The sequence below is a fragment of the Prinia subflava genome, chromosome 27 (assembly GCF_021018805.1).
Source record: "Prinia subflava isolate CZ2003 ecotype Zambia chromosome 27, Cam_Psub_1.2, whole genome shotgun sequence".
NCBI lineage: Eukaryota > Metazoa > Chordata > Aves > Passeriformes > Cisticolidae > Prinia > Prinia subflava.
In genome coordinates, this window is record NC_086273.1 from 3,372,790 (window position 1) to 3,396,183 (window position 23,394).

The 23,394-nt window shown below is 51.8% G+C and overlaps 4 protein-coding genes across 4 annotated transcripts in view; 2 read left to right on the forward strand and 2 right to left on the reverse strand.

The window, feature by feature from the left end:
- The window catches only part of LOC134562421 (olfactory receptor 14A16-like), a 391,199-nt gene that overhangs the window by 153,494 nt on the left and 214,311 nt on the right, over positions 1-23,394 (forward strand). The gene's annotated exons all lie outside the window — the stretch shown is intronic.
- LOC134562442 (olfactory receptor 14A16-like) overlaps positions 1-23,394 on the reverse strand; it is a 114,544-nt gene that overhangs the window by 20,053 nt on the left and 71,097 nt on the right. The gene's annotated exons all lie outside the window — the stretch shown is intronic.
- On the reverse strand, positions 2,790-6,946 carry LOC134562362 (olfactory receptor 6M1-like). The gene is made up of 2 exons (XM_063419738.1): positions 5,170-6,946; positions 2,790-3,928 (listed from the first exon to the last, which is right to left on the reverse strand). Exon 1 carries the CDS (start codon positions 6,621-6,623, stop codon positions 5,679-5,681), a length of 945 nt encoding a protein of 314 aa, XP_063275808.1. The 5' UTR covers positions 6,624-6,946; the 3' UTR covers positions 2,790-3,928; positions 5,170-5,678.
- LOC134562377 (olfactory receptor 14J1-like) lies at positions 17,491-18,791 on the forward strand. The gene has a single exon (XM_063419753.1). It carries the CDS (start codon positions 17,780-17,782, stop codon positions 18,710-18,712), a length of 933 nt encoding a protein of 310 aa, XP_063275823.1. The 5' UTR covers positions 17,491-17,779; the 3' UTR covers positions 18,713-18,791.

The window sequence follows — 23,394 nt, forward strand, 5'->3', positions numbered from 1 at the left end:
GCAGGCCCAGGGCCCTGCCCAAAGCTGGGGCAGCCACAAAACTGTGCCCATTCCTGGTCATTGCTGCCCTGAGGAGGATGGACCCTCAGCCACTGGGAGGGTGGGGATGAATTTGACTTTTCCAGAGGTCTCTTTTTTCTTCAGCTCTTCAGTTGAGAACTTAGTTGTCAAATGCTCATTAACATTTGTTCAAAACACGCAAACAAAACCAGCCGCTGGGAAATAATTAAGTTTTCAATTCTTCTGTGTTTAATTAGACAAATTTCAGAAGTTCAGAAAACTTCTCAAGAACTCAAAGTTCAATTGAAACACTGAAATTTCTTGAAGTTTTAATGGGTCCCACAGAGAAACACAACTAAGAAAGTGTCCCCAGGTTCCAATGTGAGCAGAACACTGCGGGCAGTGATGACAGATATGGAAATCAAGCCTCTTCATGGCTGACAATCAATCAGACTTTCTCCCTGACTATGACCATGGCTCTGCCTCTGGTCAGGTGTAGTACATTAGGAAGGTTTTATACTACAATTATGGAGGAAGATTTTCAGAGCTTCAAAGAAATACACATTCGTGTTTTAAAGGGTGTCTTTTATTACTGCTCTCTTTGGAGCAGAGGTGATTGCAGCATTCTGTGATTGACACTGATCCAGGGTCTCTCCTCAGGAGGCCTGGCCTGCTCAGAGAAGCTGTGCCTTGGGTCTGAGCCAGTGTGGACAACCTTGCTGCACATTGCCCAAGCCCATCCTGTGTGTCCTTCCTCACCTGGGACCTGCTTTGCTTGGAGAGCTGCCTGCACTCAGGAAAAAAGGGGGTTTCTAGTTTTTGAAGCAAATTAAATTCTACTAATTTTCCCCACTGGAAACAGACCCACTCCTCAGGTGTGTGCCAGCCCAAGGTGCCACCAAAGCCACTGCAGCCCTGCCCTGGGCCAGCTGTGAGGGTGGGTCATCATCCCAACCTGCACTGGGCCCTGCAAGGGGCTGTGCCCACGGACACTGCACTGACCCCACTGCTGGGTTTGGGGGCCACGGACACCGTGAGCAGTTCCAGTTTCCTTGGAAACACTGGGGAGGACTGGGACATACTGGGGAACACTGGGAAAACTGTGGGAGACACTGGGACATACTGGGAGTGACACTGGGGAGGACTGGGACAACCTGGGAACACGAGGAATGCTGAGGGGGAATGTGGGTGGACTGGGATGGACTGTGGGGGTGAACTGAGACATACTGGGAAATACCAGGACACACTGGGAGTGACACTGGGGGATACTGAGACAAACTGGGGACACTGGGAACACATTGGGGAAGACTGGGGGACAGTGGAGTGCACTACTGATGACACTGGGAGTAACTGGAAGGGAATGGGAATGAACTCAGGTGTATTGGGAGGTACTGGGCTGTACTGGGAGGGCCTGTACTGGAGGGGCTGTACTGGGCTGTACTGGGGATGAACTGGGCTGCACTGGGTTGCACTGCAGGGGTTGAATGGGCTGTTCTCACCTCCGCCCATTCGCCGAGCCTTCTGCCAATCATCACTCGCAGCCAATCAGCGCCGGGGATCGGGGCCTCGGAGGCGGTGCCTGGTGTCGGCGCCATCATTTTCTTTTTGCCTATAACTCCCGTCATGCCCCGCGCTCCACAGAACCCCGGTATCGCCCCCCGTGTGTCCCATCAGTGTCCCCCAGACCCTCCAGGGTCTGTAAGATCCCCTCAGCGCCAGTTCGTGACCCCCCAAAAGCGTCCCCAGATCCCCTGAATGCTCCAACCCCACAGATGCCCGTTAGAGCCGCTTCTGGGAATTCATCTCCTGTCATCCCCCGCGGCCTCAGAGCCCCTCATAACACAGTTCCGCGCCGGAAACTCATGCAGTGCCCCGCGCCCTAAAGAGCCCGGTTAGAGCTCCCCAAGCTCCCCCAAGTGCTCCCGAACCGTGTACATTCCCTGCTGAGGACCTGCACTCGCGGCTCGGACCCAAAAGTGTCCCCCAAGTGCCTTCCCCGATCCCCAAACGCCCTGTTCGAGCCACTTCCGGGACTACAGCTCCCAGCATGCTCCGCGGCGCCGGTAGAGCGCTATTCCAGCCGTGACTTCATCTCCCAGCATGCCCCGCGCCCCTGAGAGCCATTGGCGCTGTGCTTTGAACTCCCGTGATGCTCCGCGGCCCCGTTCAACCGTGTCCTACCCGCGCCTACAACTCCCATCATGCCCCGCGCCCCAGAGAGCCCCCTCAGAGCCCCCCAAGTGCCCGCCCGGACCCCGAAGGGCCCCCAGATTCCCCTCCCTGACCTCCAAGTGCCTCCTGGAGCCCCAAGTGCTCCCCCGGACCCCGAATTGTCCGACAGAATCCCTAAGGCCCCTCCAAGTGCCCGCCCGGATCCCCCAAGTGTCCTGCAGACTCCCACGTTCTCTCTAAATTCACTCCCCAGACCCAGGACTGCCACAAATGTTCCCTAGAAATGTATAAATGGACCTTAAAATGCCCCTTTTACCCCGTCTGAGATAATTATTAAAAATATGACAAAAGAACAAAAAATGGGACTGATTAGCATAAAGAGGATGAAATGAATAGCCAAAAGTGGCCAAGTAATTAATGAAGGGAATTGTGTTGCTTGAAACTAATGAGAATTTTTTTTTTGGTTGCTAAAAATATATAGCTATGTTCTTATAAATATAAAAATTAGTTAATAAAAATACAGAATTCTTTAATTACAAAAACAAAACTGCTATTATATCTTTTTTAATATTATTAAATTCTTTTTTAAAGAAAAATGCTTGGATTTTTAATGATTTGGGAGTTCAGTCCGAGGTAGGCCATGTCAGACATGGTGATGCTGGGGGTGAGGAACAGATTGTCCAAACAGAGTCAGCCTGCAAGGTGTTAGAAATGAGATGCTTGACACAGTCAATATATCTAGCAGCAATTCAATTTAATAATTAATTAATTTGCATGGTAAAGTGTGAGCAAAGACAGCGCTGGGTACAGCGGAAGGATTTTCCCTTCTGTCTGCACACTGATTGCTGGACTTGCTGGGATTTTATTGGCTATATTCATACATATTCATAAGCTCTTCTCAGCAGTTCCTATTTCCAATTTTTAACATCATTATTCAGTACCTATTGTGGTCTCTTTTAAATTTCAATATTCCGGGATGTACATCCAGGATATGTATCCCAGGTGGTGGGGTCCAGCTTCCAGATGTGGGGTCCAGCTTCTATTTTCCAGGTCTATCAGTCTTTGATAGTGATGTTCATTTTCCTTTTTTCAAGAACCATAAATCAGCGAGCTGAAATCTTTCTTCCGTATCCAGGATGTTTTTTTACCAGTCTGTGAGAAAGCCTTTTTACATTCTAAAATTACAGTTAAAAATTCTTTAATAAAAAACAAGCTTCTAAAGTTATAATTAAAAGACATTTATTACAGAATAGCTTAAGACTTATAATAGGTAATTGCAAGCAAAGTTTGTTCAAAAACCTTATTCAATGATTTCCTTGGTTGTTTACTAGAACTCATCTTTATAACTGTCCCATGGCCGTGTTCCACAACTACAATTACACAGATTTTCTTCATTTCCCTGACACGAAACTGAACTTTGTATTTCACAGTGGGCACAGCCCCTTGCAGGGCCCAGTGCAGGTTGGGATGATGACCCACCCTCACAGCTGGCCCAGGGCAGGGCTGGAGGGGTTTTGGTGGCACCTTGGGCTGGCACACACTTGAGGAGTGGGGCTGTTTTCAGTGGGGAAAATTAGGAGATTTACATTGCTTCAAAAACTAAAAACCCCCTTTATTCCTGAGTGCAAGCAGCTCTCCAAGCAAAGCAGGTCCCAGGTGAGGGAGGACACACAGGATGGGCTTGGGCAATGTGCAGCAAGGTTGTCCACACTGGCTCAGCCCTCAAGGCACAGCTTCTCTGAGCAGGCCAGGCCTCCTGAGGAGAGACCCTGGATCAGTGTCAGTCACAGAATGCTGCAATCACCTCTGCTCCAATGAGAACAGTATTAAAACAGACCCTTTCTAACAGGACTGTGTATTTCTTAGAAGGTCTTTGAAACCTTTCTCCATAGCTGCAGTAGAAAACCTTCCTCATGAACTGCACCAGACCAGGGGGAAATCAAGGCACAGCCATGGTTTGTCAGGACTTGCTTGATCCCACTGAGCCCCGTGGTGCATTTATTGCTGAACCCTTCAACCTCAGGTCCTGAGAGGAGGGACAATGCTGAGGGCAGGACAAGGGGGTGACAGTGCCCAGCCTTGCTGGGGCTGTGCCAGGAGGCCCCACGGCCTCAGGACAAGGTGTCCCCTCACAGCCCTTGGTGGCACAGACCCTGCTGTGCCCCAGGGCACCAAGACTTGGCTTCTCCTGGGCACTGCCAGCCCTGCCAGGGCCCTTGGCCATGCCCAGCACAGCTTGTCCTGCGCTGTCCCACAGCTGTCCCTGTGTCCCTGCAGGCTGCACACTCCCATCTCACTGCCCCCCTGGCTCTGCCCTGCATTTCCCTTTCTCTTCTCCCTGATATCCTGTGATGGAACGTGTGAGAATGGTTCAAAGCTGTACCAGGGACGGTTTAGACTGCACAGGAGAAAGTGTTTCTTTCCTGACAGTGTGGTCAAACACTGAACAGGCTCCCTGGAGAGGTGGTTGGTGCCCCAAGCCTGTCAGTGTTGAAGAGACATTTGGGCAGTGCCCTTAATGACTGCTTAACTTTTGGTCAGCCCTGGAGGCCTCGGGCAGATGGACGAGACCATCATTCTGCTCTGAACTGCAGATCATTCCCAATGGCCTATCCTGGTCCAGTCTGTGCCATTCCATGTCCATCCCTGTACACGGATCCCTGCAGCAGCTGTGCTCAGACACTCCTCTGCTCAGCAGCTTCCCCTGGATTCCAGTCTCACCAGCTGAGGCATTGGCACAGCTGAGCCCCGAGGCCACAGCCCCACTGAGGTGCTGGTGCAGACCAGACACACCCACACCCCAAACCCTTCAGTCCAGTCCCTCTGGTCACTCTGTGGCCGGCACCATTGGCAGATGGGCTGTTTGTGCCCTCCTCCAGCTGCTGCCCTCACACCCCCAGGCTCCTGTGCTCAGGCAGAACAGAGATTTGCTCACACAGGAGGTAGAATTTAAGGTAAATGGGAACACAGGGCAGACTGCTCTGGCTGAGTCCTTACCTTCCCACAAGTCCTGTGCTATCCAAAACTGCTCTTCCCCTCCATCCCGTAATGTGTCCTACACACCAGGGCAGCAATCTCCTTAGTCCAAATGGTGACCTGCTCTCAGTGACTTTGGGGTTTCAAACTGGGCACCAGGGCTGGTGGCTGTCCCAGGAAAGGAGCTGGGACAGGGGGTCCATTGCTCAGGAGCTGTAATTTGGATTGTCACTTGCACTGTTCCTCTGAGCTCTTCTCTCTTTTGGAGATGGGCTCTTAATGAGCTGGTGGCTCTCCAGAGATGGGCCCGGGAGCAGCCAGGGCAGAGAATGAACTGAGTTTCTCCTCCTGCCATTGTTGCTGCCCTGCCTGGGTGTGCAGATGAGTCTCTTACCTCTTAACCTGACACAGCCCTGCAGGAGCATCCATCTCCTGAGGCAGCCGTGTTTGGAGGCTGCACACACAGGCACTGGTATTGGGTAACACATGATCCCAGATTCTTGGGATGGCTTTCCAGATATGCACCATGGTTAGGGGAAAAGCTTTGTTCTTGCCCTGGCAATGGATTTGTTCAGGGCCAGGATCACAGATTTGTTCCGAAGGCTGTAGATGAATGGATTTAGGAATGGGTACAGGACTGTGTTCAGCAGAGCTACAATTCTGTTGGTCCTCAAGGAAACATCTTCTGCAGGACACGTGTAGAGAGCAATGCAGCTCCCATAGGCAATGGATAAGGTGATGAGATGGGAAGAACACGTAGTCAAAGCTTTCCTCCTCCCAGAGGCTGCTGGAAGATGCAGAACACAGGAAAGGATGCAAATGTAAAATGTCAGAGTCAGACATAAGGAACCCAGCACAACACACGATATGAAGACAGAGTCTGTTTTCCAAAGCAGGCTGGTGTCAGAGCAGGACAGTCTGAACAAGGGGGAGTTGTCACAAAGGAAATGGAGGATCTTGGAGCCACAGAAAGACAGCTCAGAGAGGAAGAGCAGCCGGTAGCTCAGCAGGGCAAAGCCCAGGACCCAAGCAGCAACAACCAGGCGGACACAGAGCTGAGGCTTCATGATGGCAGCGTAGAGCAAAGGGTGGCAGATGGCAACATAGCGGTCAAAGGCCATGACAACCAGCAGGACAAACTCTGTGCAGCCCAGAGCAAAATAGAAATAGTTCTGGGCAAAGCAGCTGCTTAGTGAGAGACTGTTCTGGCCACAACTCAGCATCACAAACAGTTTGATGCTTGTGGAGGATGTAAAGCAGATCTCCAGGAAGGCCAGGTTGCTGATGAAAAAGTACATGGGGGTTTGCAGGTGGTGATGCACACACACAAGGAAAATGATGGTTGCATTCCCCATCACTGTTGTCACGTACATGAGAAGAAGGACCCCAGAGAAAAATAGCTGCAGTCTTGGATCAAGCTCTGGGAACCCCTCTAGGATGAACTCAGTAACTGCTGTTCCATTTTCTGGTCCCATGCTGAATCCCAGCTCATCCTGCTGAGACAGGAACACAGCAAAAACAAGTGTAATAATTTCCCAGTCTGGACAAACATTTCTATCCTTCTCTGCTTCTTTCTTTTCCTGCAGTTTTGCTATACAGCACTGAGATTGTGCTTCAAACAATCCTCACACCCTGATTGTTCTGTTTCCCATTTCAGGTAAAATCCATAGAGATTTTATTGTCTTTTGTCTACCTTTTCCAAACACTCCCAAAGAATTCTCTCACCAGAACAGAGGATTCTGAAGAGGCTCTTGGCTATATTCCCCCATTCCTGGGAAATTCCCAGCTCACTCAGACCTACTGCAAACATCTTTCACACCCCTGTGCCAAACACCTCTCATCTACAGCACAAACACTAAACTGTGAAATTACATCCAATCTGTACATTGAAATCCCTCGTTTCTGTTATTCAGTCCTTGCCTTTGGACCAGGAGTCCCTGAGGATCTGTTGACTCCAAAATAAGCAATGCCAAATATCTCTTTTGCAACCCTCTGCTTTCTTCCACAGCTTTTTCCTCTCTGGCTCTTCAGGAAAGGAAAGGGGAGGATGGAATAGGGACCCAGTAGTTCTTGGTTTTTCAGTACTCTGAATGAGGAAAAGAAAATTTATTATGGATCCAGTGTCACAATCTCAGCTGTCACCTGTCTGCACCAAAATGCACCTGTTCCCATGCAGTCCTGCATTGCTATTGCTATCAAAAGACCCGAGTGCAGAGCAAGAGAAAAGTGCCAGGAAGAGATTTGTAACCTTCCTTTTGTGTGCCAGCTGGGAGCAGCCAGCCTCCAGAGTGTTCTCTTGTCTCTACTGACTACAGAGGGAGCCTGGAGAAAACAAATTCTCCTGGCTGCCTGCAGGGGAGTAGATGAGACTCACAATTCAAGTCTCAAATCCCTGATTAATTAAGTTGCTCTGTTTTTAAACCAAAATACAGACTTAAGAGAAGAAGCATGACAAAAATATATGCAATAAAGACTGGTGTTTTCCGTTTCAGGTACTTTGTTTTGCTTTTAGACATGGAGAAGAGCAGAGCAGATGACTTTGAAAATAGGATGATTTAAAATGCCCAGGGGGAGAAGAGGAGAGGGGGGGTCTGAAGCAGTGAAACAAAGCTCTGTTGATGTGCAACCAGAGCACTGAAGCCATCGGTCCCCTGGGTGGCCCAAGGACTCTCCCATCTCTTTGTCCACACAGACCAGAGCAGAGACTGGTCTGAGACAGGCCATCAGCTTGAAACCAAGGGACTGAGTTCAGTCAAGAGCCTTCAAAGTGAACCAACTCCAAAATGAGCAAAAATGAGTCACCTTCAGAATTAACTGGGACTGAAATGTTTGGGACCTCTCCAGGGGGGAACTCGGGGCAGCCCTAGAGATGGGCAGATCCTGCTGTGCCCAGGCTGATTCTTGTGCAGAAATGCAGTGATCACCAGCCTGAGTGGGGGCTCTGACTGCTTCAGAGACCCCTGTAGCACCTTCTGCTGCACAGCTGAGTAAAACTGAGCAAACTGCAATTACTTCAGATGCTTCCACACTCCAGTGACCCCAGGGCAGGGGGATTACCAGAACCAGTCAGAACAGTTGTAAGTGAAGCCACAGCTGATGCAGTTGAAGGCTCTGTTGCAAAGGACACTCTTCCAAAGTGAGTTATTCCACAATTCAATCAATCTTCTCCCTGAGAGCTCATCAAAGAATAGCAGAGGAAGAAAGAAGAGAGACTGGGCGTGAATCAATGTGCACACTGTAGGAAAGAAAGGCGTTTGAAAAGCGACTGTCTGCAGTTACAGCACAAACCCCCGTCCTGTGGCCATCACCGATGGTCACTGAGGGGACCAGAGGATGCTTTCCCAGCAGAACCTCGGGTCACTGCTAAGCTGAGGAGGGTGGAGGTCAATGGGGAGGTAGAATTTTTAGTGGACATGGGAGCTGGTCACTCTGTGCTAAATACAGCAAAAGGAAACTTGAATAATGATTCTATAACAATCATTGATGCAAGAGGGAATCATGCAACTCGGCCATTTTCCCAGCCCATTGATTTTAAATTATCAAAACAATGGATGGCTCCCCAGTTTTTGTATCTACCCAATTTACTAAAGCCTCTGCTTGGATGATTTATTGGAAAAACTGAATGCTAAAATCAACATGAAAATGGCAAAATACAGGCTATTACTCCAGAATGTAATTACGTGGAAGCCTCTCTTTTTGCACTACAGTTCAAATTCCGATGTGATCCATCTGCCATCTGTATCACTTGAGGATGCAGTAAATCTGGTAGCCTGGGCTGGAGAGGTGCCCCGGTAACCCAAAAAAGCAGAGCCTGTAAGAAATAAATTGAACCCCTGAGCAGGACCAGGAAGGCAAAAGCAATACCCTTGGAAAATACAAAGTCATAAGTGGTTATTATCCCTTATGGACGAATTAATAAAACAAGGCTTATTGAAGGAATGTGAATCCAAATGTAATACCCCTATTTTGCCAGTTAGAAGGCAAATGGAGAGGATTAGTGGCTGGTAGGGGACCTCAGAACCATAAATGAGACAGTAGAAGATACAGACCCAATCAATAAAATATCCTTGTACCTTGCTAACAACCTGGAGTGAAAACCTAAAATGGTTCACAGTATCAGATTTGAAAGGTGGCTTTTTCTGTATCCTTTTGAGTACTAAAAGCCAAGAAGTAATTACTTCTGAATGGGAAAATCCAAACACAGGGAAAAGAGTCCAACTGACTTGGGCAGTTCTACCACAGGGGTTTAAAAATACTCCCCCCATATATGGAAACCAAGTGGCAAAAGAACTGGAGGAATGGAAACATCAGAACCCTCTTGGAGCCCTGTTCTGGTATGGAGATGACATCCTGAGCCACTGAAACTCAGCAGCAATGCTGGGATCAGACTGTGGCACTGAGGAATTTTCTGTGACTAAGTGGATACAGAGTACAAATAGTCCAGACCACAGAACCCTACCTGGGATCCGAAATCCTCCAGGGACAAAGGAGGCTGGGACAGGAAGGAAAAGAAGCATTTTGCCAACTCCCACAGCCACAGTGGAGCAGTGTGAGAGTCGCAGGCATTTCTCAGGGTTGGGGAAAGGTGTTGGCTGTGGATCAGCAGTTATGGGCTGCTGGTAAAGCCTCTGTGAGCTCCTGGAGGCAGCTCAGCAGGACTTCACAGTCTGGACTGGAGATTCATGGGCTGCCTTTTCCCAGCCCAGCGAGCCCTCCTGCGGGCCCTGCTTTGGGCCCCCAGACCCCATGGACCCGTTTGATCTGTTTCCCTGGCAGAGACAAAACCCAGCTCTGGAAGTGCTGTCACAGCTCCTGGGGACAGGAGCAGGGCTGTGGCCAACTTTTCACAGAACCAGACAGTGTCAGCCAGGGCTGTCTGGGCTGTCTGAGGGCAGTACAGCTGCTCTTCTCCTGATCCAGGAAGCTCAAGAACTGACTCTGGGACAGAGTATTGTAGTCTAAAAATTGTTTCAATGCACAGCTCAAGGTGAAACCTCCTGGGGAATTGAGGAAATCTGGACCAAACTTCCTTCATGGTTACCCATCTGGACTTGATAAAAGATCTGTTTATAATGGTCACCACAATAATTGCTCTATGGTGTTATCTTGCATCAAGATTCAGTGTTATAGTGCCCTACACTATAAAATGAAATATAGATACTGAGAGACCAGTGCCCATAAGGAACTGAGCCTCAAGGAAAGGAGAGACTTGATGAGGACAGTAGAAAAGAAATGCACAATCTTGAAGAAACAGATAAAGGATGTAACTCACACAAAACACCAGCAGGATGCCAGCTCAGCTCTGCAAGTCTGACAAAGCAGAAGTTATGCAAAACAACAATATTGCCCTTACTCATAAGTGGGGGTCGACGAAAAGCCCCCTGAAAAGGACACCAGGTGTTGGAGACAGACCCCAAAGGACCACATACGGACTTGTGATAAGGGGTGCAACTATGTTAGATAAAGTCAAAGTAAGTGGGGATAGCTCATGAATATGTAATCAGTGTGTCTGATAAAAACTCTGCTCATTCGATGCTCAGTGCACTGAAAGGCTCAGAGAATTCTGCTTACAGAGATCATTTCTGCTCACACTGTCCCTTGTAGAAAGGTGACATCATTCCAGGCAGCCTGGACTGAGCATGTGGTTCCTGAGTGGGGTTTCTTGTTCAGGAAACCTGCTCAGGCTTTTCCATTCTTTCCTTACCAAGAAGAAAACTTCTCCTGGGCCTGTGTGCAGGCAGAGCCCTGAGGAGAGCAGCTGGGACATGGTGCAATGGGCTGGGACATGGAGCTGCAGAGCTCAGGGGACAAGGTTCTGATGCAGGGCACAGGGATGTCAGTCCCAGGTGGGTGAACTGAACTGAACTTAAAAGTAGAAAAACATTCCCTTGATTAAAAGAAAAGTCATGAGATGCGCTTTGAAATCTTCCTCCTTTAGAGATCTCCAAATTGACTCCAATCAGCTAAACAAGCCCTGGATACTCAAAGACCAATGAAGTAGGACCAATGAAGGGGTTTCTGAGGGCGTTCTGTATTTTCATGGGCCCCAGAGTGGATTCGGGGCTGAGCCCAGGACCCCCAGGCAATGAGAGAAGGTTGCAGAAGCTGCTCAAGGAGTCAGAAGCAAAACTCTAAGTCCCTTGGAGCATCCCTGGGCCCCACTGAGGGCAGGCAGTGCCCAAGGCTGCGCAGGCACTGCTGAGAGCAGATCCTTGAGGGCAGGATTGCAGGGAGCCCAAGGCTGTGAGCAGGGAACTGCAATGCTGAGCAAGGCCTGGGCTGGCTGCAGGGAGCAGAAAGGCCAAGCCCTGAGCCCAGGCTGGGACAGCAGGGCCTGTCCCTCGCCGGTGGCTCAGGGCTGTTTGTGGGGCAGGGGGATGGCAGGGGCAGCAAGGACAAATGGCATCAACCTGTGGGACACTCCAGATCCTCATGGAACCAAGGGCCAGTGTGACACTGTGGGAAGTTGTGGAACCAAGGGATCATCACGGCACTGCTGGGCCCATGGAACCAAGGGGCCAGGGTGACTCTGTGGGGCCTCATGAAAACAAGAGGCCACTGTGAGCCTGCAGGGCTGTAACACCCCAGAAAACCTAAATGCTGGGGGGAACCAAAGGTTTCTTTACTCGTGTTTGCTACAAAGGAGGAACACCAACCAGATCTTCTCAACATGGACAGATGCAAAGAATATTCTTGGTAGGAAGGGACCCACAAGGATCATCAAGTCCAACTCTTAAGTGAATGGCCCACACAGGGATTGAACCCACAACCTCTGTGATGAGCACCATGCTGTAACCAACTGAGCCAGGAGGTCAGAGTGACACAAAATTTTACTGGCAAAACACAGACAATCAAGGAACTTTGGCAAAGGGTTTATCACAACATCCAGTTCAACATGAAACTCTTATCATTGCATTAACTTCATTAAGTGAGCCCATTTGACCTAGAAACCTTTAAGCTTTAAGATGACAAGGAGTATCCCAAAAATGTCCCAGGTAAGTAGGATTAGAAGAAGAAGAAATAGAGGACAACACAAAGACAGCAGATCTGTAGAAAGACACACATACAGGTACCAGCTGCTCGGGTTCCAGCGTCGCTCACAGAGGAGCCCCAGGAGAAGGCAGCAATCAGAGCATGGGCTGGCCTCGTGCTCCGGCTTTGAACACCCTGGGCCTCCATGGGCCCGCCCCCTGGGTGGGACTTCCAGTTGCTTGTCCAATCAGAGCCAAGGTAGGCAGCAGGTGGTATGTGATTGATTGACAGCTCAGCCAATCAGAGAGGGCTAACCCCAACCCTGCTGTGTGATTGACAGCTCAGCCAGGCTGGGGCAGGGCTCCATCCCACCACAGACCAAGGCCTGGCCCGGCCCTGGCCCCACACGGGCATTCCGAGCATCCCGAGGCGTCTCGGGACATCGATCTCATCCAGCCTCTGACAGCGACCACAGTGACACTGCGGAACCTCATGGAGCCATGGGTCAGTTGTGACAATGCGGCTCCAAGGACACCACGGTGACACTGCGGAACCTCATGGAACCAAGGGGTCATTGTGACACTGTGGTGCCTCATGGAGTCAAGGAGACCATGGTGAAACTCAGGGTTCCCAAGGAACCAAAGGCCCGTGGTGACCTTGTGGAGCCCGTGGTGTCACGGAGGAGCCACTGTGACACCGCAAGGGTGTGTGGAGCCGAGGGGCCATTGTGACATTACAGAAGCAAAAGGGAACATTGTGACCCTCCAGGGCCTCATGGAACCAAGGAGAGCATTGTGACACTGTGGGGTCCCACAAAACCAAGGGAACATGGAACATCTCTGGCTGGCTGGGCCTCCTGGGGACCACCTGACAGGTCTGGCTGACCTTGGCATGTTGAGGGCTGCTCCTCCTCTGCCCCTGGAGCACTGGGGCTCTGGGCTTTCCTTCCTACCGGAGAGAACTGTCCTTCTCCTCCAGGGCCCATGGCCAAAACTGGGATTCCTCCTCCAAATTTCCTGATATGCAAAGATTGTTCCCAGATGAAATCTGTCAGGACTGACAGATCTGGCTGCCTTGGCCACTCAGGGGCCCACCTCTCCTCTGTCTTTCGGACACTGGGACCATGTGGTTTCTTTCTTATGGGAAAACATCATCCATCTGGACCTGGTGCCCATGGCCAAAATCGGGAATCTACCTCCAGGATTTCTCTTATCGAAGGATTATTCCCTATATCCAAGGATAGCTCCCAGACAAAAGCTGCCAGCACAGACAGGTCTGGCTGCCTTTGGCCTCCTGGGGGTCCTTCTCACCTTCTTTCCAAACCCTGGGGCTCAGTGCCTTCCTTCCAGTGAAAAAGAACTGTCCTTTACAAAGTGTCTGTGGTCAAAATTGAGATTCCTCCTCCCAAATTCCATATATCGAAGGACTCCTCCTTTCCTAAAGGTTGCCAGGACAAACAGGTCTGGCTGGCTTGGCCTCCCAGGAGCCAGCTCTCTCCTCTTCTGCCTTTGAAACACTTGGGCTCTGAGCTTTCCTTCCCATGGAAAAGAACCGTCACTCTTATCTATGCAGAAATGGCCAAAATTGGGATTCCACCTCCAAAATTCCCCATATACAAAGGTCTCTTTCAGACAGAAGCTACCAGGACAGAGAGGTCTGGCTGGCCTAGGCCTCTGATGACAGCCTTTCATCTGGCCCTGAAACACCAATGCTCTTTGCTTTCCTTCCTGTGCAAAAGAAACCTCCTTCTCCTCCGTGTGTCCATGTGTGAAATTGGGATTCCACCTCTGAAATTCTGTATATCCAAGGGTTGCTCCTAGGCGAAATCTGCCAGCACTGTCCAGTCTGACTGGCCTTGGCCTCTGGTGACTGCCCCTGCCACCCTGGGGCTGGGTTCTTTCCTTGCTGTGGAGATCACAGGGACACTGTGGGGACCTCATGAAACCAAGGGGATCCTTGTGGCACCCCTGGACCCCATGAAACCAAGGGGCCACGGTGACACAGCGGGGCTCCATGGAACCAGAGACCACTGTGACTCTGTGGGGCCTTATGGAACCATGGAGACCATTCAGAGCCTTCAGGGCCCCATGTGACCAAGGGGACATTGTGACACCTCAGGGCCTCATGGAACCAAGGGACCATTGGGACACTGTGGGGCCCCATGGAACCGAGGGAACATGGAACAGGTCTGGCTGGCTTGGCCTCCCAGGGGCCACCTGACGGGGCTGGGTCATCTTGGAATGTCAACGGCAGCCGCTTATCAGCTCCTGCAGCACTGGTGCTCCGTGCTTTCCTTGCTATGGGAAACAACTGTCTGTCTTTTTAGATGCGCATTGTCAAAATTGGTACTATTCCTACAAAATTTCCTATAATCAAAAGTATATCCCAGAAAAAAAAAACCCTGCCACCTCTGGCTGGCCTTGGCTTCTGGTGCTCACCTCTCATCTTCCACTGGAAGAGTGGAGCTCTCTTCTTTCCCTCCTGTGGGAAAGAACCAACCTTCTTCTCCAGGGACCAAGGCCAAAATTACAATTTGGCCTGCCAAATTCCACATATCCAAGGATAACTCAAAGACAACAAATGGCAGGACAGAGACGCTGGGCTTCCCATGTCCTCTGGTGATTTTCTTAGACTATGAGCAGAATGTTTTCAATTGCAAACACCATGGAGAGGGCCCAGAGATCTCCCAAGGTGGGGTTTGGAGGCCTCAGGCACATGACCACTTAATAAGGACAATGGAGCTCTGTGCTCCTTGGGTTGGAGGCTGAGGACAGTGGAGGAGAGCCATGAGAGTGTTTAAAGAGTGGTTTCAGAGATGGTGGATCCTTTTCACCTACTGGAAAACAAACAGAGAAAAAATAATTACTGCAAAGGGCAGCTGGGGAGGCCCAGACTGGACACAAGGAGAAAGGAATTTCCCTGCCAGGGCAGGGCTGTGGTGCAACACATCCCCCAGCAGGAGTCTGGAGCAGCCCAAGGCTCTGTGTGCCCAGGCAGAGGCAGGCAGGACGCAGAGCTGTCAGCAAAGGAAGGGCCCAGCCAGGTGGGGCAGCCGGGGGATGACGACAGCCTGCAGGGACAGAGGCGCAGGGCATGGACACCGTAGCACAGCCTGGGCTGCACAGGGCACAGGCATGGGCAGCAGCTGAAAGGCCCTGACACAGCCAACTCCTGCAGCACTTGGGCCATGGCTGCTGGCCCTGGGCCTGAGGCATCAGGAGGGGACAAGTGACCCTTGCAGGCCTGGGGCCTCATTGCCTCCTTGTCCCTGCTCAGCAGCCTGGCAGGGGCCGCCCCATGGTGCTGCCCTTGGCATTGCACATCCCCACATCCCAGTGGCCCGGGAAGAGCCCTGAGCAAGGAGGGAGGGACAGGATCTGCCTTGGCAGGGGCTGGGGCTCAGGCCTTGGCCCTTTGCATTCCTGAATGACATCCAGGTTTGCTCAGCATCAGAGACACCTTTGCCTTGTTTGTGCCCACCTGTCATCACTGCCTGCAGTGTTCTGCTCTGACTGGAACCTGAGGACACTTTCTCAGTCTTGTCTCTTAGTGGGACCAATTAAACTTGAAGAAACTTCAGTATTTGAATTTAATTTTGACTTGTTGAGAAGTTTTTTGAACACTCTCTCAGGAAATGAATCTGATGTAAACAACACCAAATCCCCAAGAGGCTCATTAAAGTCCTTGCACTTTTTCTTTGCTGCTGAGCTGGGCCAGGCTCCTGGCACAGGGGCAGATTCTGGAAACCAAGAAGAGCTTTAAAAGGACATTTCTCCTGAGGAGACGCTCTTCCCTCAGCCCAGCTGGGCTGAGCGCACTGCCTGCAGGTACCTGAGAGGAATGAAGCAGACAGAGGCTCAAAGAAACTGGAAGGACATTTCTGAGCTTTTTCGTGGAGAAAAGTTCACCACTTCTGACAGGTAAGTCTCTGTCTGCAGGCATCTCCTCAGGCTGAGCCAGGACAGCACTGAGGTGACTGTAAGGATGGCTCTGCTGCCCTTGCTGCTTTGGGGGAGGATGTGCTCCAGAGCGGGGCTGCCCTGGGCACCGTCAGAGGGACAGGGCAGGACGGCTCCTGCTGCCAGGGACGGCTGCAGGGGCTGAAGCTGGGGCTGCAGCCAGGGCTGCCCAGGGCTGTGGTGCAGAGCAGGTGCTGCAGCCCTGAGGGCTCTTGGCCAGCCCAGGGCATCTGCCACCTGCCAGGGGCAGCTCTCAGCCTGCCTGGGAGCTCCCCATGGATTGTGGGGAGAAGTTGGAGGTGGAAGGAGCCGCCCCCATCAGGGCAGATTCCTGCTGCTGTGGAGATGGTGCTGCATGGCCAGGGCTGCTCTCAGCTTTCTCATGAAGGAAAGGGAAAGGGGCTGTCAGGGTTGGCTGTGTCACTGACACTCCTGCACTGTCACCCTGGGGATCAGCAGATGCGCCTCAGATCTCCCTCAGAAAGGGCCTCCTCACCCTCCTCTAGCTACAGACAGCAGCAGCAGCACCTTGGCTTGCAGCATCTGTGTTTGTCTGAGCTGCCCTTAAGGCCCTGGTGCCAGGGAGATGCCCCTGGGCAGTGCCGTGTGCAGGGAGGGGTGTGCAGGGCAGAGCCCCAGGGCTGGGCTGGGCTCTGGGAGCAGTGGCAGGGACAAGGCTTGGATAGAGAGAAACAGCTCCAAGTAGGCACAACTCCAGGCAGCAGAGAGCCAGAATAATCCTTGATATCCCTATCTTTAAATGAACAGAGAAAATAAAGGAGAGAAGAATTTAGGGAAATTTATTTGAAATTGCAACTTTCACATAGTCCACTTTATTTTTCAGAAAACTTTTAAGTTCAGTCACACTGAAATAGAGGGAGGTGTAATGAGCAAAGGGCACCTCTGTGGGGACCAGCAGGTCTGACTGCACTGGGGCAGAGGGAGCTCTGCTTTCCATCTGGGCTCTGCAGTGTTCAGGCTGAGAGTAATACTTAAAATGCATCAGTAACAAAGCAGCAGCAGATACCTGAACTGAAAAAAGTTTAGCAAAATTCGTTCACAGGAAAAAAAGTGATTTTTAGAGGATTCCAAATACAATCCATAGGGCTGACTCAAAAAAATGATCCCAGCTTGTCAATGAAGGAGTATCTCCCTGACTGTAGAATCGGCAACAAAGTATCTCTATAAGCAATGAGCAGGGGTAACACGTGGTTTATTGTGAAGGCCTTGCTTGTAGCTGCTTAAGCACAGCTAAAGCAGGCCAGGAGAGCAGGAACAGCGAACAGAGCCAAGAGAGGGCAGAGCCCCGAATCCCATACATTAAATATCTTTTCTAAGTTGAAGAGTATGCATTGGACCAACCAATCTAATACAGGATGACAACATATACAGCCAATAGAAATGTCCCACCACCCAAGGCAAGCAGAAGGGGATTGTTTAATCAATCAATCTGGCCCTTAGCTTAGCAGGAGTATATTGTTTAATCAAGGGGGCTGGCCCTCAACTTAGCAGGTCGTTGTTCACAAGCTGATGGCCCTGCACCCCACACCCTAAATCTCAAAGCATGCTTTCATTTCTATCTCGCTTGTTGAACTCAGACTCCCAGAATCTAAACCACCATATTTGCAAGGTCTTTCTACTTCATCCTTCCCAACACTCATTGTGTTCTTTCAACAGGGCATGATGCTCAGAGTGAAGAAATGTCCAACAGCAGCTCCAGCAGCCACTTCCTCCTGCTGCCATTGGCACACACGCGGCAGCTGCAGCTCCTGCACTTCTGCCTCTTCCTGGCCATCTCCCTGGCTGCCCTCCTGGCCAACGGCCTCATCATCAGCGCCGTAGCCTGCGGCCACCTCCTGCACAGCCCCATGTTCTTCTTCCTGCTCAACCTGGCCCTCAGCGACCTGGGCTCCATCTGCACCACTGTCCCCAAAGCCATGCACAATTCCCTCTGGGACACCAGGAACATCTCCTACACAGGATGTGCTGCACAGGTGTTTCTGTTTTTGTTTTTCATTTCAGCAGAGTATTTCCTCCTCACCGTCATGTGCTACGACCGCTACGTGTCCATCTGCAAACCCCTGCACTACGGGACCCTCCTGGGCAGCAGAGCTTGTGCCCACATGGCAGCAGCTGCCTGGGCCAGTGCCTTTCTCTACGCTCTGCTGCACACAGCCAATACATTTTCCCTGCCCCTGTGCCATGGCAATGCCCTGGGCCAGTTCTTCTGTGAAGTCCCACACATCCTCAAGCTCTCGTGCTCACACTCCAAACTGAGGGAACTGGGGATTACTGTGGTTGGTGCCTCTTTAGCCTTTGTCTGTTTTGTGTTCATTGTTTTCTCCTATGTGCAGATCTTCAGGGCTGTGCTGAGGATCCCCTCTGAGCAGGGACGGCACAAAGCCTTTTCCACCTGCCTCCCTCACCTGGCTGTGGTCTCCCTGTTTCTCAGCACTGGCATTTTTGCCTACCTGAAGCCCCCCTCCATCTCCTCCCCATCCCTGGATCTGTCAGTGTCAGTTCTGTACTCGGTGGTGCCTCCAGCCCTGAACCCCCTCATCTACAGCCTGAGGAACCAGGAGCTCAAGGCTGCAGTGTACACACTGATCACTAGACCATTTCACAAATATTAAACTTCTAGCCAATTTATTTACATCACTTGTAATAAAAGTCATATTTGTTACTCCTTGTTGGATTATTTTGGAGGTTCTTTTTCCTTGTTTCCTTTTTTAATATTGTCTACAAAAGAAGGTTATGGTTTATGCCATATTGTTTCTCCTGACCTTTACTATGGCCCTAGATTGTATCAATGAGGAGCTGTGCTCTTGATGGCTTTAAAAAATTAAAGGATCTCCCAGCATAGTTTTCACCAGAGTTCCCCCTTTTGTTCCCTTCTCTGTGGCTGCAGCAGCAATGTCTGTGTGCAGAGCTGGGGCAGATCAGTGCTGGCACAGCAGCTGTGCCCAGCAGCAGCAGCACTTGGTGTTGCCAGTGCTGCTGCCGTGGCCCTGCCCCGCTGCCCTCCTGGCCCTGCTGTTGCTGTAGGGCCTGAGTGCTCTCGGGGCCGGGCACAGGGCTGGGGGTGGCAGTGCCGGGGCTGCAGCAGGGGCAGGCCATGGGCACTGCTGGGGCAGCGCTGACGCCTCAGGCCAGGGCCTGGGGGCTGCAGGCTCCTTGCCCAGGCTCTCTCCACAACACGGCCAGGCCAATGCTCAGCACAGAAAAGCCCCGTCAGCAGCCCCAGGCTGGCCATGGGCAGGCTGGGGGCAAACAGCATGGCTGGGGCTCTGCAAAGTCCCTGGGGGAGACGGGAAGGAGCAGCAGAGCAGGGGCTGATCCATCCCCACTGCGCTGGACACCCCAGGGCAGCGTCCCAGAGCGTCCTCATGCACCTGCCAACAACATCCCCCCTCTGCAGCCCTGGCCTCTCCCCCAGCTCACACAGGTGCTGCATCCTTGCAGGCACAGCCACGGCAGCACTGCCTCAGGAGCCCCTGTTTGCACTGCCCAGAGCAGGCGTGAGCACCCCCATGGTGTTGGTGTGGGGAGATGAACCTGAGTGAGCACAAATGCCACCAGCCCCTGGGGCCAGGAAGGGCTGGGGGGCGGGAGGGAAACCACTCAGGTTTGTGGTGGCCTCTGAAGTGAGCCAGAAAGATTGTTCCTGTGAGCTGTGAGTTTCCTGTCCAACTGCAGAAGTTGCTCAGAGACTGGGCTGCCTGGCAGCCACCTCCACACAGCCCTGAGCATTGCCTTCCTTCACCGTGGCTTTCTTTTCTTTCTCTTGTTCCAGATTTTGTCATTTTGGGTATCCCTCTTCCCTCCCCTGCAAGCAGCCCATCCCTGTTTGCCCTTTTCTCTCAGGCCCCACTCCCCATTTCAGTTCCTGAGTTGGCACCATGGGAACATCCCTTGGGGAGCAGGATCATCCTCCAAGTGCTTCAGGAATTGTCTGCAGGCTCCTGCAGGGCCTCGTGCTGCTCCCTTGCCAGAGGCACCACAGGCCAGGGGGCACATCTGCCCTGCTGTGTCTGCCTGTGGGGCTCCCTGCTCTGGGCAATGAGGAGGGGCTGCAGAGGCTCTGCAGGACTGACAGGATGGTCTTTGGGGCTGTCAGGAGAAGCTGAGGGACCTGGGCTGCTGCACCTTCTCAAGAGGAGGCCCAGGGCTCCTCCTGCAACTGCTCCAAGGGTGGTTTCAGAGAATCACAGAATCAGCAAGGTTGGAAAAGACCTTGGAGATCATCAAGTCCAACCTGTGTCCTGATACCACCTTGTCTCCCTGAGCCTCTTCTTCTCCAGGATAAACAACCCCAGCTCCCTCAGCCACTCCTCACAGCACTTGTGTTCCAGACCCCTCACCAGCCTTGTTGCCCTTCTCTGGACACGCTCCAGCCCCTCCATGTCCTTCCTAAATTGGGGGCCCAGAACTGGACACAGCACTCGAGGTGCAGCCTCACCAGTGCCCAGCACAGGGGAAGAATCCCTGCCCTGCTCCTGCTGCCCACACCATACCTGATCCAGGCCAGGAGCCATTGGCCTTCTTGCCCACCTGCCCACACTGCTGCCTCATGTCCAGCCTGCTGTCCAGCACTGCCCCACGTCCCTTTCTGCCTGCCCACTGTCCAGCCACTCTGTCCCCAGCCTGGAGCACTGCAGGGCTTGTTGTGGCCAAAGTGCAGGACCCGGCCCTTGGTCTTGTTCAGCCTCACCCTGTTGGATTTGGGCCCTGGATCCAGCCTGTGCAGGGCCCTGTGCACAGCCCTCCTACCCTCCAGCACATCCACACTCACACCCAGCTTGTTGTCACCTGCAAATTTGCTGATGCTGGACTCAGTCCCCTCCTGCAGATCCTCAGTGCAGATATTGCAATCCCCGCTGGCTGCCTCTGATCCCTGGGCCATCCTGGGGGTGCCCTGGGATGGCTCTCAAGGGGATCTGTTCCATCCCCTTGCTGGGCACCCAGGGCAGGCTGACAGGCCTGCAGTTCCCCACATCTTCCTTGCAGCCCTTCTTGGGGATGGGCTCCCATTGGCACCTCCAGTCCTCTGGGCCCTCCCTGCTGAGCCAGGACTGAGGAGAAATGATGGAGAGCAGCTTGGGGAGCTCATCCAGCACCTCCCTCATGGCCCTAGCATGGATCCCATCTGGTCCCAGAGACAGCTGTGAGCATCTGAGTGGCTCAGTAGGTCCCCAGCTGCTTCCTCCTGGATTCCAGGATGGCTCTTCTGCTCCCTGTGTCCATCTACCAGCTCAAGAGAACTCTTGTCCTCAGGACAACCTCTCTTCCTGTTGAAAACTGTGGCAATGAATCTGTTTAGTACTTCAGCCATTTCTTCATCTTCGGTAACCATATCCCTCCCGAAAAATCAATGGAGGTTCTCCTTGTCCCCCTTTTTGTAAACGATGTGTTTATAAAAACAGTTTCATTATCCTTCACTGAAACAGCTTGGTAAAGTTCTAATTGAGCTTTCACCTGTCCAATTTTTTTTCCACATGACCTTACAACATCCTTAAACATTTTCTGAGTTACCTGCTCCTCTGTTCAAAGGTGATGCACCCTCTTTTATTCCCTTGAGGTCCTGGTAAAGCTCCATGTCCAGCTAGGGCAGTCATTCTCCTCTCTGGGTCAGCCTGCTCTTGCTCCTTCAAGATTTCTTTCCTGAAGTTTATCCGTCCTTTCTGGGAACCCTTTTGTTAAGGGCTGTTTCCTTTAAAAAAAAAATCGCCTCATTTGGTACTCCTGAAATCTGCATCCTGAATATGCTGAAGTCCAGTCCAGAGCAGTCCAGCCTGTTCTCTGTAGGTCCAGTGTAGAGGTTTTGTTGATGCCTCTCCGTTTACAGAATATTTAAAATTCAATAATTTCATGGTCACTGTTGCCCAAAAAACCTCCAACTACCACATCTCCCACCAGCCCTCCTCTGTTTATGAACAGCAGGAGAAAGAGTTTCCTTGGCAGGGGGAAGAGAAGGAAACCTGCCCAACGTGCATCTTGCAAGGTTCAGCCGGGAGGTGAAGACAAAGACATGTCCTTCCCAGAGTAGGATTTTGGTGCAGGAGGTGTCCCAGCGTGAGCCTGGGCCATGGCCTGGCTCTGTGTGCCAGGAGCCGGCAGCGCTGGGTGCAGGGAGCCCAGGGAGGGCACAGAAATGCTGGGCTGAGAAATGCTGGGGGCACAGCGAGATGGGCGAGTGCAGCCGGCCAGGGCACAGGAGCAGCACGCACAGGGGGCACAGCCTGCAGGAGAGATGGCCCCGGGCTGGGCAGGGCTGGCAGGGCCACAGGCACCCAGGCCTTTGTCCCCTGGGCTCTGGCAGCGCCTCTGCAGCCCCACAGAAGGAACTTTCCTTTCAGGGCCTGCGCTTTGGCTCTGCCTGGGCCCTCCCTGAGGAGGCTGGCAGGGCTTGCAGGTTGATGACATTTGTCCTTGCTGCCCCTGCCATCCCCCTGCCCCACAAACAGCCCCGAGCCACCCGCCAGGGACAGGCCCTGCTGTCCCAGCCTGGGCTCAGGGCTTGGCCTTTCTGCTCCCTGCAGCCAGCCCAGGCCTTGCTCAGCATTGCAGTTCCCTGCTCACAGCCTTGGGCTCCCTGCAATCCTGCCCTCAAGGATCTGCTCTCAGCAGTGCCTGCGCAGCCTTGGGCACTGCCTGCCCTCAGTGGGGCCCAGGGATGCTCCAAGGGACTTGGAGTTTTGCTTCTGACTCCTTGAGCAGGTACTGCAACCTTCTCTCAGTGCCTGGGGGTCCTGGACTCAGCCCTAAATCCACCGTGGGGGTGATGAAAATACAGAAAGCCCTCCGGAGCTCCTTGTCATCCTTCATTGGTCTTTGAGTCTCCAAGGCTTGTGCAGCTGATTGGAGCCAGTTTGGATTTCCTTTAAGGAGGAGGATTTCAAAGTGCATGTCATGACTTTTTAATCAAGGGATTGTTCTCCTACTTTTCAGTTCACAGCAAAGGTGACTGAGGCATTCTTCAAGTGATCTTGGTGCTGAACGTCTCCTTAGGAGGTCTGCACACGAAAGAAAATGAGCCCTGTGCAGGCTGACCCTGTTTGGAGAACCTGCTCCTCACCCCAGCATCACCATGTCTGACAGCACCTGCCTGGGTCTGAACTCCCAAAACATGAAAAAATACACGTTTTTCTTTAAAAAAAAAAATTAATTAATAAAAATAAAATTATTATAGTTTTTTTGTTATTTATAATAAATTAATCTATATTTTTATTACCCAATTTTAAAATTTATTTCTAAAAACCTATAAATTTTTAGCAACCAAATGATTGATTGGTCATTGGTCTCAAGTAACACAATT